Source organism: Schistocerca gregaria, chromosome X (genome assembly GCF_023897955.1).
Source record: "Schistocerca gregaria isolate iqSchGreg1 chromosome X, iqSchGreg1.2, whole genome shotgun sequence".
NCBI lineage: Eukaryota > Metazoa > Arthropoda > Insecta > Orthoptera > Acrididae > Schistocerca > Schistocerca gregaria.
Genome location: NC_064931.1, coordinates 597908027 through 597927953, shown reverse-complemented (window position 1 = coordinate 597927953; position 19927 = coordinate 597908027). Strand labels below are relative to the sequence as shown.

Below are 19927 nucleotides of genomic sequence, written 5' to 3'. Positions count from 1 at the left end.
AAAATCGTGAAACAACAGACTGCAATCTTGACGGGCCATGTTATCGCTGCTGTTGAGTTCTGATACGTGATGGCAGGCGTTTCTCCTTATACGAGGCATAACACAATCGCCTTACAAACGACCAGTATTCAAATGCAATTTCACAATGAAAAACCCACTGCGTAATCTTCTCATGTATACAGATTGTACGAGGGCGCGCTGAAAAGCAATGCCACAGGATTTCTTATATGAAAATTCTTAAAGCTTTTTTAAATAAAACAAACGTTATTAACCTTCTACCCTGTTATTTTTAATGTCTACATATTTTCGGCCCTCTGCTGCAGACAGCTTCGAATTGCAAGGTATAACATAGCAGTGTGTAATGTAACTATGTCGGTGCGTGAGAAACAGAATGCTGTTATCGATTTTATAACAGCAGAAAAAAGGTGGAGCGCTGGCTTGTTCAGCATAACAATGGCAGACCACACACGGCCGCCGCGACATTTGTAACATTCCGACGCCTTGTGTTCACTGTCATCGATCACCTACATACATCCCGTACTTGGCCCTTTCGATTTCCATCTGTTTCCAAAACTTCAAGAACACCTTCGGGGATTCAATGTGATAGTGATGAAGTGGTGCAATCTGAGGTGAGATTGTGGCTCCATCAACAAAGTCAAACAATCTAAAGTGACGGTACGTACAAACTGGTGTCTCGCTGGGAGGTGTTTGTTCATCACCAGGGTCACTATGTTGACAAATAAATATGTAGACATAAATAATATCATCATCATCATCATCATTTAAGACTGATTATGCCTTTCAGCGTTCAGTCTGGAGCATAGCCCCCTTATAAAATTCCTCCACGATCTCCTATTCAGTGCTAACATTGGTGCCTCTTCTGATGTTAAACCTATTACTTCAAAATCATTCTTAACCGAATCCAGGTACCTCCTCCTTGGTCTGCCCCGACTCCTCCTACCCTCTACTGCTGAACCCATGAGTCTCTTGGGTAACCTTGCTTCTCCCATGCGTGTAACATGACCCCACCATCTAAGCCTTTCCCAGTTTTTCTTTGATTTCCTCATTGTGGACACCCTCCTGCCATTGTTCCCATCTACTAGTACCTGCAATCATCCTAGCTACTTTCATATCCGTAACCTCAACCTTGTTGATAAGGTAACCTGAATCCACCCAGTTTCGCTCCCATACAACAAAGTTGGTCGAAAGATTGAACGGTGCACAGATAACTTAGTCTTGGTACTGACTTCCTTCTTGCAGAAGAGAGTAGATCGAAGCTGAGCGCTCACTGCATTAGCTTTGCTACACCTCGTTTCCAGTTCTTTCACATAGCAACATAGTAAAAGAACTGAAAGAACATAAATAATAAAGTTGCACCAACTTCGGAGGTGTTACGCTCTCGTAGATGGCATTATTACTACCTACTCTTTGCAGCAGTGCTGAACTGTTAAACATTTGGCTATCTAAGGATCAGTACACTCCATGCCAATTTGAGGACTGTTACACGTCTTCTTCATGGTTTCACCGTTTCAGTGATGTCCAGCAGTGATTTATAAATTCTGTGGTTCAGACTAATAAAACATTTAAACATCTAAACATGTAAAATAATAAAACAATCTAGACCTGCTAAAGGTTTCTTATAATTATGAGAATGTAAAGAGCTTTACTGGAAAAATGATGATTGCAGAAAAAACTGTGTGTCTATATAACAGCGCAGAAATGACTTTTCCCTATCCGAGGGGAAACAAATGCTTGACTACGACCAAACGAACAATAGTTTTATACATTTTGTAAAGGTAAGTGCCAAGAACATTGTGTAGTGTTCAGTTTGGTAAGAGGATGCAGTAATTAAGAACGTTTCACATTAGTGTATAGAGTAATGCAATGAGAAGTATGAGGGGTCTCCAGAAAGTAAATTCTGATCACTCGCAAAATGTAAAGTAAAGGAATAATCCGACGAAGCTCTGCACAGGTATGTTGGGCAGTGTCACTAGTATTCCCGTCGATCGTGTGACGTCGCGCTTTGCAGCACTGAGGGCGCAGTGAGAACGTGAAGATGCTCACAAAAGAGTGCCATCTGCCAGGTATGGGTGCTTCTGAAGAGATTTCTCCTGATTTCATGCAACCACACATAACGTAACTGTCATGCATTCCCTTCTTCATTGTAATCCTTGGTCGCACACTGCAGGGACAATGCTCCTGCAGCTTTTCAATCGGAAGTGTTTGATCGCCCGCAATACAGCCCGAACATTGCTCTCTCTCTGACTTCCATCTTTGTTCACATGAGCCGCTGGCTATGAAGACAACATTCTGGCACTGACAACGAGCTGCAGACCTGCGTAAAGAATTGGCGGAAAGGATACGCAGCTGTTTTCTATGATTAGGGTACTGGAAAATTGGTACAACGGCACGACAAATGTGTAAGACGGAATAGTTACTACGTAGAGAAGTATCTGGAAGGTGTAGTTAACTGTTGTTGTTGTGGTCTTCAGTCCTGAGACTGGTTTGATGCAGCTCTCCATGCTACTCTATCCTGTACAAGTTTCTTCATCTCCCAGTACCTACTGCTACCTACATCCTTCTGAATGTGCTTAGTGTATTCATCTCTTTGTCTCCCTCAACGATTTTTACCGTCCACGATGCCCTCCAATACTATATTGGTGATCCCTTGATGCCTCAGAACATGTCCTCCCAACCTATCCCTTCTTCTAGTCAAGTTGTGCTACAAATTTCTCTTCTGGCCAATTCTGTTCAGTAGCTCCTCATTAGTTTGTGACCTACCCATATATTCTTCAGCATTCTTCTGTAGCACCACATTTTGATAGCTTCTATTCTCTTCTTGTCTAAACTATTTATCGTCCATGTTTCACTTCCATACATGGCTACACTTCATACAAATACTTTCAGAAACGACTTCCTGACACTTAAATCGATACTCAATGTTAAATTTCTCTTCTTCAGAAACGCTTTCCTTGCCATTGACAGCCTACGTTTTATATCCTCTCTACTTCGACGATCATCAGTTATGTTGCCCCCAAATAGCAAAACTCATCTACTACCCTAAGTGTCTCATTTCCTAATCTAATTCCCTCGGCATCACCCGATTTAATTCGTCTACATTCCATTATCCTCGTTTTGCTTTTGTTGATGTTCATCTTATATCCTCATTTCAACACACTGTCCATTCAGTTCAATTGCTCTTTCAGGTCCTTTGCTGTGTCTGGTGGAATTGCAATGTCATCGGCGAACCTCAGAGTTTTTATTTCTTCTCCGTGGATTTTAATACCTACTCCGAATTGTCTTTTGTTTCCTTTACTGCTTGATCAATATACAGATTGAATAAGATCGGGGAGAGGCTACAACCCTGTCTCACTCCCTTCCCAACTACTGCTTTCCTTTCATGTTCGTCGTCTCTTATAACTGGCATCTGGTTTCTGTACAAATTGTAAATAGCCTTTCGCTCCCTGTATTTTACCCCTGCCACCTTCAGAATTTGAAAGAGTGTATTCCAGTCAACATTGTCAAAAGCTTTCTCTAAGTATACAAATGCTAGAAACGTAGGTTTGCCTTTGCTTAATCTATTTTCTAAGATAAGTCGTAGTGTCAGATAGTTAACTATCGCAAACAAAAATTTTCTCATTTTCACTATGGTGTTCATTTCGCAACCAATCGGAATTTTCTTTCTGGACAACCTTGTAATACACTAACTGTAAGGAGGACGTTATAGCTGTAGGTATATAGGTATAGTATATATCTGGTGAGGAGGATAATTACACATAACATTTCGAGGTCCATCAAAGAAACGCGTTTGGAACATCGTCGCGGTTTGCTGTGTGGGTTAAGGTAGCAGTTGCTGTGGTCTACAGAAGAAAGCGAAGGGGGAGTAAAAAGCAACGCCTTGGTGTGCGCATTCAGTAAGGGATGGTGGAATCAGTTTTTGGACTACGAAAAGAGCGACGCAAGCTATCAAATGCTTTAACATATTTCATGTCAACCTTACACGTATCCGGCAGTTATGCTTTTGGAGCTAACAGATCATCGAGAGATTCGAAACCTTCAATGAAACTGAAAATGCGTAGAGAAACAATCCCAAAACAAATATCAAATGGTTCAAATGGCTCTGAGCACTATGGGACTCAACATCCTATGTCATAAGTCCCCTAGAACTTAGAACTACTTAAACCTAACTAACCTAAGGACATCACAAACATCCATGCCCGAGGCAGGATTCGAACCTGCGACCGTAGCAGTCCCGCGGTTCCGGACTGCAGCGCCAGAACCGCACGGCCACCGCGGCCGTCAGAAACAAATGTCTCGAAAATATTAATTTTCGTTGGTATTTGATTTCTTTTAACAGAAATTCTTCTCTGTCTTGTCTAATTGCAGTGTGTCTTTCAGTGCAGTGGAAATAAGTGCTAAAATAATGTCGATATTTATTCAGTTACGGCAGCACCTTTGAAAATCGTCTACACGAAAATGCCATAATTGAAAAGTATCTTAAATTTCATCGATTATATATGCCTTTAAGGCACGTACACATTTTTGAAACATAAGAAAATAACATTCTAACTGTTTTTGTGCACGAGGTATCTCAAAGTCTTTGCATCAAACGTCTAGTGGTGACATGACGTCACTGTTAGAGACAAAACGCTCGCTTACGCTTCCTGGCGTCGCTAGCCCTCTTATTGTTGAGTATGTCCCTGAGAGACGGCAGGGTGTAGACAGTCTGTTGCGTGTGTATGCCAATAATCCAGTCGTCTGCTCCGCGTGAAAGGGCGTAAACCAAGTAAAATGGAACTTCCTGATACGCTTCTAAAATATCTTTCTTCGCTTAAGTTTTTTCTTTTGTTGAAAATCACTCTAGAAATTTACTGTGTAAGTATTACGCAGATGCGTCACATCTGGTTAGTAGACCCCGCCAGTAAGGTGAATCTCGTTGTCCCAGGGTCGGGGTAGTCAGTAAAAAGACGTTTAGAGTCGCTCTGAACCGTCAGCGAAGATTTAACGGAGGGTGAGGGGGGGGGGGGGGTGAGGGGTTGGATGAGAGTAGTGTTTAACGTCCTATCGACAACGAGGTCATTAGAGACAGAGCACAAGCTCGCATTGGGGAAGGATGGGGAAGGAAACTGGCAGTGCCCTTTCGAAGGAACCATCCTGGCGTTTTCCTGAAGCGATTTAGGGAAATCACGGTAAACCTAAATCAGGATGGCCGGACGCGGATTTGAACAGTAGTCCTCCCGAATGGGAGTCCAATATGCTAACCACTGCGCCCCCTCTCTCGGTGCGAACATTTAGTCTGTAACAAAAGTTGTTCCTCAAGGCGTGCTCTATCACTCTTAGGCGTACGATGCAAAGACTTTAAAACAGACTGCATATTGAAAAGAACAAACAGCAACAGGAAGAAATTTATGAATTCCCAACCAGGGATAACACTCACCCGTTCCACCGTTACGCTCATAGGGGAGATCTTGACTTGTGGCTGAGACAGCACCTCGACGTATACAGACTTGCACTGTTGCACCTCCAAGTCGACGACTTGGCACGTGTACCAACCGGCGTCCAAAGGAGTGGCACTCTCAATTCCAAGCATTGCGTTGTACTGGTCTTCTGATCCCATAGGTATCAGCTTCGTCCACATATTCCTACGAAAACAACAAATACATTTCAAAAATTTCCTTGAGAAGCCTTGAAGAATTTGTTCGTTGGTTAGTTATTTTCGTATTCCTCGGACCACGTTCGTGATAAAATAATGTGTAACGTGTAGACTTGTTTAGAACTGCATCGCAATTCTCCAAACTACATATCTTCTCATCTAAAATAGGTTAAAAATTTCTATGTTACATTATTTGCATCCTTTGTTACCCAATCACTTTACGTCATGAGGAATGAATGTACTTTATACAGAGAGGTCAGGAATAATATGAAAAGCTTGTAAGGGAGTTGCAGGGAGGCTATGCTCAGAAATAATTGTTCAGAAAAAATCCGATACGTTGCGCCCTTTCCGAATTAATTAACACTGAAGTCAGACAATCAGGCCATTGCGTGTGCAAATTCAAGCGACCTGCAAGAAACAATTAGTGTCAGTTTGAGAGTTGGCAATACTCTCTTAGGATTTAAAGATTGGCTACAGCGCGCATACACAAGCCCTGGAATCTAAGATATTGTTGTCGTGCTTCGCAGGGCACGGATTAATTAGTGGCAGCTTGGAAGGCAGTGTATGAGCCCACCTGCTGCGGTGGGCACGTGTGTTGGGCGAGGGGTCGTCGCCGAGCTGCCGTACTGCCGTGTCCGCCAGCAGGATTTGGTATTGAGTTGATATTTTTTATAATTACAGCACGCTTATTAATTTAAAGAAAAGGGTTTGTGTATGTGCGTAGCAGCAGACGGTAATTTTGATAATGATAGGAGTTGAATTCTTAAGGGAAACCATTGTTAGGCGAATAGATTAAGTATTGATTTTTGTCACTGATTTCTTTTGTAATTGTCAGGTAATTGTTTCACTATGTATTTAATTGAGAAGTATTTCAGTCTGTCTCAAGAGTTTGATTAAATTGTAATATTGCTTTAATGCCTCTGGGGAAAGATTTACATACGAAGGGATTGTTCAAAGAGCTTCTAGCGTTTTGTTAATTGAATGAGAAAGAATCGCTTTTAAGATACAGTTTTTGAAAAACGGAATTACTTGTTTGGGTTAACACTAATCAAGTTTAAATTTAACCAAACCCTTTCTCTTGAATTATATGTAGTTGTAGTGGCAGCAGCAGCCGCAGCAACAGCAGGAGCCGCCGTACAGAACATTCATTGCACTCAGCATGAATAATAGGTTTTTTATGTTTTTGTTAAATAATGGAATGCAACAGATAAGGCAGTGGTAGCAGAAAGACCAAGTAAGTTCTTTGTTGCGCACAGGACCAATTAAAGAAAATAAAGTTTAGGCAATCTCTGTAATAGTAAACTTAACAAGAGTACAAGCACGAGATTTTCAGTAGAAAACACGAGATAAGAAGATAGTGCTCACGACTTTAACCTGTCAACATGCCTGCCAGGACACTTTTTTTTTTTTTTTTTTTTTTTTTGATGTGTGGTAGTTAGATATGCTTCGTCTTTCTACTGCCAACTGCAAGCTTACGCAACAGTAATCATTAGTGTAAGCACAGCATTTTGATCGCTTGCGCACTGCTTTGAATTAACACAAAATTTTATTTCAGCAGTCTTGTCTTTGAATTTGTTGGTGCATTGTGTAATATTTAATTGAACAGTGGTATTTTTAGGATAGCGGTGTATTTTAGTGACATGTTTCCGTTCGTATTGCGACAATGATAAAGCGAGCACAAAAGAAAATGGAAAAGAATACAGATGCTACTGCAAACGCGAACGTAGATACGGTTCCAAACATGAATGTACAAGCGGTTTCAAACGCAGTTTCCGAAAATTTGGAACAGACAGTAGAAAATTCTTTTGAGAATATTGAGATCCGGGAATTTTCGAACAATACTGATGATAATCGGAATGTAGGCAATCATTTGCCAACAATGCGTGATGAACAACTGTGTGCTACACGAAACTTTGGACATCACAATACAGTGACGCAAACCGAACTCATTATGAGAAATTCCAGCGTTGCTTCCGCCTCAAAAGTGCAAAGTAATTTTGTTTTCCCCGCTTTCGGTGGAAATTCAGATCTCGTTGCCACTCCGATAGAGCGGAGTAATTTTGCCTTTTCTTCTGTTAGTGGAAATGCAGGTACTGCTTCTGCTTTAACAGAGATGAGTAACGTTGTACTCCCTGCCCTCAGTAATGATGTTTTACAGTTATTACTGAGTAAAGTCACTGAATTTAATGACAGACAGGAAGTAAACTCACTGAATTTAACAACAATGATGAAAAGAGTTTCAAATCGCTTCAGAACGAAATTAACGAGAATCTCACATTGTTTCGGGGTGAAGTGAATGACAATTTAAATCGTAAATTTGAAGAAATGACCAGTCAGTTGAAAAGTCAGGTAAGTGAAGAATTCAAATCAAATATTAATGAGCTTGTATCCAGAATTGATCACGTACAAAATGTTGATATTGTTGAAGTGAAACGACAGACGTCACAACAAAACTGCAAGTAGGGGAATTAGCGAAAAATGTCGAGTCGTTGCAATTACAGACCACCAATGAAGTTTGAAAGATAGAAACTCAATTAACGACCGTAACTAAACAGATAGATGAATTATCCATGAAAGTGACGGAAGTGAGTGGCGGGTTAGATAACGAGGTCAGATGACACTCAGCCGGTACCGATCGCGGCTACCGAAGAATTTCAGTCTCTGCAACGTTTTAAACAAGGGCAGATGACAATTAATCAGCAAAACAAAAGTGACGTGAAAAATATACAGGAACAGCTTGTCAACATCGAAGAAAAGATCGATCGCAGCAATGACACTGGTAGATCCGCTAATTACCAAATTGGTAACGACAATGAGCGCGTTAATTATGGAAATGCTTACCACTTTTCTCGTGAATATGACACGTTTGTGGGACGTAATGACGGAAACGTGTGTTATGCTGTAAAAGAAAACTCATCCGCTAAGAAAAATGACGAGTTGGACTATAAGCATTTTCTCACAGTTAGGAAATTTAAAATTTTTCGGAATGCTAGTCACGAAATCCACCCTCGAGAGTGGTTACAACAATTTGACTATTCTTTACCACCAACATGGCCAATTGGCCACAAACTGAAATTCATTTGCATTTATCTTGAAGGAGAGCCTGCAATAAGAATGCCCTCAATACTAAGTCATGTCACACATATAGCGATTTTTATCACGCATTCTTATCTGCTTACTGGTCAGAGGCTACACAAGATCGTGTAAAACATACGTCATTATGATGCAAAGTTATGTGCAGCCGAAATTTTCAACTCCAGTGCAATATTTTGAAAACATGATGCGTACGAACAGATATTTAACGAATCCGTACAGTCAGTGGGAATTAATTCGTATCTGTTTGACAAAACTGCCGATCAGATTACGTCACATAATTTTAGCAGTTAGGGGCAAAGATGATTTGGAGGCATTCCAAGCTCTTTTGCAAGAATTAGAATTTGACAACTATGAAATACAGAACATCAAGAAAGCTGCAGACAGAAGAAAGAAGCTGCATAATTCACGAGTCAACGTCAAGAATTTACAGGTAGGTCAAAAAGTATTGCTTAGATCACTTCAACTATCTGATAAGGGAAAATATTCGAGTAGGAAGTTTTTCTTTGTGTATGAAGGACCATCCGTATACGACGCGTAGCACACACAAACGCTGTGGAACTTGAGACAATACGAACACATAAATCGCGAGGTCTTCATCACTTATCACACATTATAATTGTCAAAGAATAAGGCCCTAGGGGATTTACTGATCTTTAGTAAATATATGTTTGGCGAGCGTAGGTGCTTGAGCCGTTACAGTATATTCTTCCGATTTTAAATTTCAGTACTGTTTCATAATCTTTGACTAACCTATTTATCTGTTAACCTTTTACGATCAATCTGTTCTGTATGAAAGACCAAGAATGAATGATTATGAATAATTTTCATTGTTTGAAAGACTGAGAACTTTGCAAAGGGACATTTCTGACGAGAGGATTATAACAGCTGTTGACATCTAGCGATTTTTCACTGAAACAATGAAATTTTCGTGACTTATTTGAAGGAGAATGCAAGAAATAACTATGAACGTTTTTTAGGGAGAAATAACATGAAATAACAGAAACTGTTGACATTTTCAGGTAAAATATAGTGTATAAGTGACTCTGAATTGAGAAGGTATATTTGATGGGCAACAGTATAATTCGGAAACCTTCAATCTGACACTTGTTATAATTTATAAGGTAGTTTGAAGAGTGATGATTTATGCGGATTTTCCGTGTTTATTAGTTTGCCAGGTAATGCGTATTAGGATTTATGGACCACTCATGAACAGTGTGACACAATGAGGAAGCACTTTGCAGACATTTATAGAACAAGAGAAGGTAAGAAAGATACACTTTTAAACGAAGAAACCCACAACGGTATTCTATGAAAGAAGATATAGCTTATACATATTTGCGTAAAATTTAAGTCACAGTAATGTTAAGGTAGAGCACACACTTACTTAAAATCTAAGTCACAGTAGAGTTAAGACATAGCTATGAGTCACGAAAGGGGTTCTGATACAAATACACAGCAAAGCGTTAAATTATGTGATGAATGAGTAGCAAGAATATTTTTTGCTCTGTGAAATTGTGGAATGGTAAGAATGATATTGTTGTTTCTCTTCTTATTGTTGTTAAGGTTGACTTATTGCATTTCTTACAGGAAACATGATCGCAACGGAAGTTTTCTCCTTTGCAGAAACGAAAGCACTTAACGTGACGTAATTTTGTGTAGTAGACAATATTTTCAGATCAGAGCGTAGCACGCTTACCCTTAAGGGTCGCGAGAAGAAAGACGTTCCAGAAACAGTCGGCCGTGGAAAAAAAAACCCACTGAGATATGACCTAGATAGTTATGTCGTGCTTTAAACGATTTCTTTTCTCTTTCCAGAGTGAAATGACTCTTACGCCAGGAGGCGAGAGTCTCTGCCATATTTTATGAGTGTGTAAATAGTAGTGTAAAGTAAGTCAATTTAATATTTATCTTGTGTTTTTCTATTTCATGATTGTCATTTAGTGATGCAGTGCCGATTCCAGCACGAGGTAATTGGAAGGTGACGATTTTTCTCTTGTCACCTTGATACATAAACCATTTCTTTCAGTTTCTACAGGACAGATGGAGGGGTTTTGTGTGTCGTACTTTGTGAATAATCAATTTGTTTATTATGTGCTTTGTAGGTTGTTTCTTTTTCTTGTTCTTTGTGACCATTCAAGGTATGGCCACACAGATTCATACAAAGACAAGGGAGGCCTCCAAACAGAGACAATGAGGACTCCATATAAAAACGATTGAGACGCTATACCACAGACATTGACGCTTGACATCAGAAATATTGACAGTCATTACAGACTGATAATTATAAATTTGGTATAACTTAGTAATTAGAGTGTAAAAATTCTGACGCAAAGTCATGTAATTATTCACTAAATTTTGTACATATTCATGAATTAATTTGGCAAGCCCTTGGCTGGACTTTTTCTAAATGATTCTGTAACTTTTATTATATATAATAGCATCATTATGGAATTACTTTTCTATTTGTAGGATTATTTAAATATTTTATAACCAAAAATGTACATAACAATTATTGTAACAAATATTGTAACATTCATTTTCAGCATCAGTAGTAATGTAAAAATAGTAGGTAATTAGAGCTCGATGGCATAGGATTTATGCCTTGAATTTAAGATAATATTTTTTGTGTGGTGCCACATTTGTAATGGATAGTGGTCACAATCAAAGCATTGCCACTGTTATTGGCGAAACTAATCGTAATAAAATTAGCTTGCCACCGTGTGGTGAGCCTCATATTATGACTGAATTGAAAAATACATGCCACAAATCTGTGATTCCTGTGGCGAGAAATTTAAAGAAAACTGACTTTGCCACCATGTGGTGAGCCTCACATTATCCATGACTTGAGATATATGCCACAAATCTGTAACTGTTGTGGCAATAGAGTTGAAGAAAACATTTAAATGAGCTCAGAGCTCACATGCCTGTTTATATGATATAATATCATTCCTTGCTTAATTTCTGTAATTAGGTTAGAGATACCGTATTTTTAAAGAGAGAATCTATTTTCTATTAAATATGACGTTTCCAGTATACAGAAATACTCGACCTCGACTTGGACTACATAGGTTTGAGGAGGGTACTTATGCAATAACGCAGTGACGTGTGGTTTCCAGTGGACACGAGGTCCCTGAGTCTGCCAACATTGTCAAACTGTGTCATCCTGGGAGAATGGACATTAGGTATGGTTGTCAGTGGACACAAGGTCCATGAGTCTGCCCACGTTGTCAAACTGTTCATGAGAGGAAAATTTGACTTCAGGTGTGGTTGTCAGTGGATACGAAGTTCCCGAGTCTGCTTACACTGTAAATTAATTGATGTTGGATTATTAGTGTGGTTGTCAGTGGATATGAAGTCCCTGAGCCTGCTGCACTTAAACCATGTAGACCTTTTTATCTACTTATGTAAGAAACTTGTTATATTTCCTTTGATGTTTTCTTATTACATACATACTAGGCAAGCAACATTTCTGCCATTTTGTATAAAATTTTAACATTTTTCTCTTGCATATATGCCATGCAAGAAAATTTTCGTCGTATTGTAAAAAAAAAAAAAGAAAAAAGAAAATTTACTTAGATGCTAAGCAAGAAATACTTTTAGTCATTGGATATAAATTGTAACATTTTTTCTCTTTGCCTAATTTTTTCGTCGTTTTATAAAAAATTTACCGTTTCTTCCTTGCCAATATGTTAGGCAAGAATCACCCCGCAAAATTTTCAGAAATGAGGTTTGGGGGTTATGAGAGTTGGCAATACTCTCTTAGGATTTAAAGGTTGGCTACAGCGCTCATACACAAGCTCTGGAATCGAAGATATTGTTGACTCCCTTTGCAGCGCATGGATTAATTAGTGGCAGCTTGGAAGCCAGTGTATGAGCCCACCTGCTGCGGTGGGCACGTGTGTTGGGCGAGGGGTCGTCGCCGAGCTGCCGTACTGCCGTGTCCGCCACCAGCGACACAGGATTTGGTATTGAGTTGATATTTTTTATAATTTGCAACGCGTTTATTAATTTAAAGAAAAGGGTTTGTGTATGTGCGTAGCAGCAGACGGTAATTTTGATAATGATAGGAGTTGAATTCTTAAGGGAAACCATTGTTAGGCGAATAGATTAAGCATTGATTTTTGTCATTGCTTTCTTTTGTAATTATCAGGGAATTGTTTCACTATGTATTTAATTGAGTAGTATTTCAATCTGTCTCAGGACGTTGATTAATTTGTAATATTGCTTTAAGGCCACTGGAGGCTGATTTACATACGAAGCGATTGTTCAAAGAGCTTCTAGCGTTTTGTTAATTGAATGAGAAAAATCGCTTTCAGAACATAGTTTTTGAAAAAAGGAATTACTTGTTTGGGTTATCACTAATCAAGTTTAAATTTGACCAAACCCTTTCTCTTGAATTATATGTAGTTGTAGTAAGCAGCAGCAGCCGCAGCAACTTCAGGAGCCGCCATACAGAACATGCATTGCACTCAGCATGAATAATAGGTTTTTTTATGTTTTTGTTAAATAACGGAATGCAGCAGATCAGGCAGTGGCAGCAGAAAGTGCAAGTAAGTTCTTTGTTGCGCACAGGGCCAATTAAAAAAATGAAGTTTAGGCGATCTCTGTAATAGTAAAGTTAACAAGAGTATAAGTACGAGATTTTCAGTAGAAAACACGAGATAAGAAGATAGTTCTAGCGACTTTCAAGTTTTTCTCACAGTGTAGATGATAGAGCAAGAGATTTCTCTGCCTTTGGTTCGGGTTCGGTCCTTTCTACCACCCCATGGTCAGGTTTGTGTCGTTCTCTTGTTCGGTTGTAGGAAACCAAATGAAGAACACGGCTGGCGACACAGTCTCTGGTGAACAGCCAGATTGACAAACTTCAATGCTCATTAACTCGGAAATGGTGCTATGCGCCGAATTTTTCTCTGAACAGTTATTTCTCAGCATAACCTACCCTGGAATACCATTACAAGCTTTTTCAGACTGTTTCTGACAATCTTCAAGGAGTAAATGTTCTGTGAAACCCTTTGGTTTTAACGTGTCATGCGCCTTGTTACTCAAACACATTTCTTAAAGATGCATGAGAACTGACCTAGTACATATACCGTTTTGCATCTTTTCTAGAATGAATAACTTATTTATAATTGTAAAATTACTTCTGTCGTTTCATACGAGATAATCAATAGAGGTAAGCAAAGAAAGTAAATTTCCTTATTGCGTTCTCTGCAGTTAGCAATGGAATGCAGATCAAATGTTAATGACCTAACGATGCGTGAGTATAATATGCAATTTCAGTTACAAAAACTTTCCATATACAGCGTGTTACAAAAAGGTACGGCCAAACTTTCAGGAAACATTTCCTCACACACAAAGAAAGAAAATATGTTATGTGGACATGTGTCCGGAAACTCTTACTTTCCATGTTAGAGCTCATTTTATTACTTCTCTTCAAATCACATTAATCATGGAATGGAAACACACAGCAACAGAACGTACCAGCGTGACTTCAAATACTTTGTTACAGGAAATGTTCAAAATGTCCTCCGTTAGCGAGGATACATGCATCCACCCTCCGTCGCATGGAATCCCCGATGCGCTGATACAGCCCTTGAGAATGGCGTATTGTATCACAGCCGTCCACAATACGAGCACGAAGAGTCTCTACATTTGGTACCGGGCTTGCATAGACAAGAGCTTTCAAATGCCCCCGTAAATGAAAGTCAAGAGGGTTGAGGTCAAGAGAGCGTGGAGGACATGGAATTGGTCCGCCTCTACCAATCCATCGGTCACTGAATCTGTTGTTAAGAAGCATATGAACACTTCGACTGAAATGTGCAGGAGCTCCATCGTGCACGAACCACATGTTGTGTCGTACTTGTAAAGGCACATGTTCTAGCAGCACATGTAGAGTATCCCGTATGAAATCATGATAACGTGCTCCATTGAGCGTAGGTGGCAGAACATGGGGCCCAATCAAGACATCACCAACAATGACTGCCCAAACGTTCACAGAAAATCTGTGTTGATGACGTGATTGCACAATTGCGTGCGGATTCTCGTCAGCCCTCACATGTTGACTGTGAAAATTTACAATTTGATCACGTTGTACAGCACATACTGACGAAACTAAAATGAGCTCTAACATGGGAATTAAGCGTTTCCGGACACATGTCCACATAACAACTTTTCTTTATTTGTGTGTGAGGAATATTTCCTGAAATTTTGGCCGTATCTTTTTTTAACGCCCTGAATATACCCACAAATTCTGAACACACTTTTTACTATTTTATTTCTCAATGCTCCGCTATTGTTGAGGTTCCATCGTATGTTAGAAGTTAAGTGACAGGCCTGTGACAGAATACCATCAATAATTTGATCAAATTTGAGATATAAAATGACTGAAACTTTAAATGGTGTGGATGCCACAGAGGGAATTTAGGTGCCGTATCAGGCGGCTTCGTTGTCTGCTGCTGATTGACATTTGTGTTGAATCGTTACTGGCATAGTTTGCACGTCAGTAGGCAGCTTTGGACTCAGGAAATAAAGAGCCATGTGATACTGTCGGCTGAATGAGCAAGGGAGCTTGTTCAGGCACCTAATAGTAAGTTTTTCTTCCTCCGTCCACATGGCCTCATTCCACACGGTGTGTACGTAACTGTAACAGATGTGCGTAGTGTGGCGCCATGAATCTGTTACATGAAGACCAGAGAGGGAGAACGTGAAGTCTGGGGTAGGCACATAACCGACTCCTCTTGAATATCTGCAACGGGCCTGCCGGGCAGATCATCATCTGCAGCGTCACATGTCCTCGCTACATGAGATAAGGCGCAGAAATTTAGAATTTAATCTAGACAAAGTCTAGTATCCGAAATCTAACGCATCGTATTTTCTAATACGTTTGTTCCACCACCACGATTAGAATCGCCTACCTCCAGGTTTAGCACCGGCGCATAGTCCTTCGCTGGCGACCTCTGCGACAGAGGCGAGGTTTGCGCTAACAAGGAGAGTGGTGACTCGGCTGCTCCTGTGAGCGACATTTAGTAATTTTTCGGCACATGTTTTAGCAATACTGTAACATTCTGTGAGTGACTATCCCAGTGGAGATGCCTTGGTGACGCAATCTGACCGAATTCAACATTTTAGTGTTTCTACGCGTGACTACTGCGAAGCAAAAACGGGACTTGGAAATATTTTAAGATAGTTTTAGTGAACACATTTACTTGGGTTTCACCGGAACTTGGTAATTACGCGACATCGTGAGTAATGGTTGAAATTCGGAGATCTGCTTTCACATGTTTGTGATTATTCGGAGCCGGCCGTTGTGGCCGATCGGTTCTTGGTGCTATAGTCCGGAACCGCGGTGCTGCTACGGTCGCAGGTGCGAATCCTGCCTCGGGCATGGATATGTGTGATGTCCTTAGGTTAGTTTGGTTTAAGCAGTTCTAAGTCTAGGGGACTGTTGTCCTCAGATGTTAAGTCCCATAGTGCTCAGAGCTATTTGAACAATTTAATTATTCGAATTGATTACAAGACTTAAAATAATTTAAGTGGTTTTTAACGTATAATGTCTCAACCGCAGATATATTTTTGCACTGTAAGTCGAGCATTCATAAATATGGGACTGTGCGCGTGGGTATTCAGCTTTCATTCATTTTTTTTTCAATTTTTATGGTACGTTCCTATAGGACCAAACTGCTGAGGTCATCGGTCCATAGGCTTGCACATTACTTAATCTAACTTAAACTGACTTACGCTAAGGACAGCACACACACACACCCGGACTCGAACCTCCGACGTGGGAAGTCGCGCGCATCTTGGCAAACGCCTCAGCCCCTGCGACTACCCCGCGCGGCGAGCTTTCATTCATTCTTGTAATTAGATACTGGCAACTTTAGTCACTTATATCCTATCATAATTCAAGTTGGAAATTAGTGTTTATTTGCAAATCAGTGAAAACCCCATTCTTCGCTGTTAATTCAACAATGTCAGTAGTTGCACAATCAAGCTATAGTTGAAAGCTGTGCAAGTCTCTCCTATGACTATGCAGGCGAGACAAAACAATTAACAGGGTCGTACACTAGCCCGAAACCCGTATTTTCGTAGTGATGCTTATCTTGGAATATAAATCAAGCAAATTCCAATCTGTTACATAAGAGATAAATTACAACTTGACTGGTCTCGATCATAGATCAATAGATTACTGTCTACAGGAAACTGTTCGACAACCAAGACTAAATGGAAGTATTTTAGAGCTCGTAGCCACAAACAGGCCTGACGTTATCAACAGTGTTAGCAAAGGGGCAGGAATCAGTAGCCGAGTTATCATAGCCAAGATGGTTACACAAGGTAACAAATCCCTCAAGATGGCTAGGAAAGTTTTTTTTGTTGGAAAGAGCCGATAAACAGTTCTTAACGTGCAACTTAGATAGTGAACGGCCATCATTTAGTTCCAATATGATGGACACAGAGGAATTATGAGCAATGACTAAAGAGATTTTAAATCACACATTGGATAAGTATGCCCGAGTAAGTGGATTAAGAACAAGTACCCACCGTAGGTTAAAAAAAACATCGAAAAATCCTGCGAAAACAGAAATTTTCGAATTATTGGTTAAAAAAAGAACTCCGAAATGTCGACAGCTAAAAGTGAATAAGCATTTCTACGTCTACAGAAAGATCTGTTACCGACGCACGCTAATGAAAGATCTAGAATTTAAAAAAAAAATTGTCCTACATAAAATCTCTAAGTCACTCAAAGTTTTCTATACAGTCATTCCTCGACCAGCATGTTCTACATGTGGAAAAACGTAAGTTAATGCATATGATTAGCAAAAACAATCCTATAATCTTCGAGTACAGTGGTGTTTTCTATACATAGTCACATCGGTAATAATTATAGTCAGAACGTTGCAAAGCGACAGGAAATGGAAGGAGCACGTAAGGTCGGGTTAATGTTCGACTCGGATCGATAGGAGAATTCCGGGAAAATGTAGCACATCTATTGAGGAGACCGCATACAGAAAACTTGTGCAACCAGTTTTTGAGTACTGACCCGAGTGTGCAGGATCCCACCAGCTCAAGTAAAGGAAGAAATCGAAGCAATTTGAAGGTGTACTGCTAGGTTTGTTTCAGGTAGATTCCATCAACACGACAGTATTACAGAAATGATACGTGAACTCAAATCGGAATCCCCAGACGTCGTTATGGCATAAAAATATTGAGAAAATTCATAGGATAGTCATTTGCGACAGACTAATGAACGATCCTACTGCCACTTGTGTACATCTAGCGTAATGACAACACGGACAAGAGAAATAGGGACTGGTGCAGAAGCATATGGACAGTCATTTTTTCTTCGTCCATTTGAGAGTGGAACAAGATAAAAAATGAATAGCAGTGCTACAAGATTGGTTCTGCCATTCAATCTGTAGAGGCTTTTGGAGTATGTATGTACATGTAGAACAGCAAACTTGGAACTTACTGCATGTAGTTAAATTTAAAACTGTTCTGCGGCAACCCAGTAGCCATACTGAAGATCAAATCTAACCTGACGATAGAACCATTACACTTGCTATATCAGTCAGCTGCTGCTTGCTTTGATTTTCCAATGGCCTCATCTAGATTAACTGTTGTGCATGTAGCCACAACATAATCAGGTCTGCAATGGATTATTGATAAATTGTACCTGAATATGTTATTCATTAAGATAGTATTCTTGTGTGAAGACATTTACTCATGTTTAAAACATCAGAGTTCTCGAAGATGTTCACTTGACAGCAAAAAAAGTGGGTCACAGCTGAGTGCAACCAACATGACAGCTGGGTCGCTGGTCCTCTAAACCCCAAAACGCTGTTGGTTGTGGCAATCAGTTAGGATGTAGACAAATACTGTGATACTATAAGTATTAGAAAACACATTATTAACGATAAGACAGTCCCAACCGCTTGTAAATTAAACTTAATTACAATAAGTGACACTTCAGAAGTCTTATCACACTCATTAAATTGCATGACTAGTTTTGGTCCGTAATCTGAACTTAAACCCACTGTTAAACAAACAAAGCCATGTGTGTGAGCGAAACTGGACTAGGCATAAAGAGTCATAAAGTAGAGAAGTGTTCACCAGTATTAGTTCACAAGGCCGAATGTACAAACCTGGAAATAAATGTCGATATTTTTAGCACTGCACCGGAACAATATGAAGCTAACACTGCCCCTGGGCAGTAACCACTAAAGGTATGTAATAAAATGGAACGCAAATGTGTAAAATGCCATGAAGTAAAGTTGTAGTGATGGACGGGAAGTAGGACACAGTACCAAATGGTTCAAATGGCTCTAAGCACTATTGGACTTAACAACATCTGAGGTCATCAGTCCCCCAGAACGTAGAACTACTTAAACCCAACTAACCTAAGGACATCACACACATCCATGCCCGAGGCAGGATTCGAACCTGCGACCGTAGCAGCCGCGTGGTTCCGGACTGAAGTGCCTAGAACTGCTCGGCCACCACGGCCGGCGAACCCAGTACCTATATGAATTGTTAACTAAGCACAATCAGATGTTATATATTAAATACGTTCACCAGTAAAGGTATATTGGAAACTGAAACGATGGTACAGATGATTCTTGGCTCCCAAACATTCGAATTCGGCATCTTTCGCTATTGTCTTATAGCTACAAATAGACATGGAATATTTATTGTTTCTTCACCAGCAGCAAGATGTGCACCTGTTCGGCTATAGGTAACACAACAACTAGCTTTCTGCTGCCTGAGACTCCAACCGTGCATTTACTGTCGTAGATATCAACTATCAAATTCCCTTTCACTGGTAGCTAGAATCGCACCATGCGTAGAGATCTGGAGCATTTTGGCATCCTGAGGAAACGACGGCATGATGGGACAGTATCATTTCAAAGGGTTCAATCCAGATAAAAATTGGGATCAGAGCTCGAATCCAAGTCCAGTGCCAATATTATCAAAATCTAAAGGTCACTTCCGCCTCTGACAGCCAAAACTAATCCTACTCTGTTCCAGTCAGTAGCGAATGGACGACATGTTTAATGTTGATTTGGAACCACGGCAAAGTCCTGCAATCTTTATTTGGCGCAACTGGAGGTGAAGAGGGTATGTTTGTGGCTGTTGAAAAGTAGCACCCCCAGCGCTAATCGAACCATCTTCGGCATTACAAGC

The 19927-nt window shown here is 40.1% G+C and overlaps 1 protein-coding gene across 1 annotated transcript in view; it reads right to left on the bottom strand.

The window, feature by feature from the left end:
- The window catches only part of LOC126298235 (uncharacterized), a 512920-nt gene that overhangs the window by 271621 nt on the left and 221372 nt on the right, over nt 1-19927 (bottom strand). Inside the window, exon 4 of the mRNA XM_049989541.1 lies at nt 5438-5642. Coding sequence (XP_049845498.1) covers nt 5438-5642 — 205 coding nt within the window. The remainder of the gene's footprint in view (nt 1-5437; nt 5643-19927) is intronic.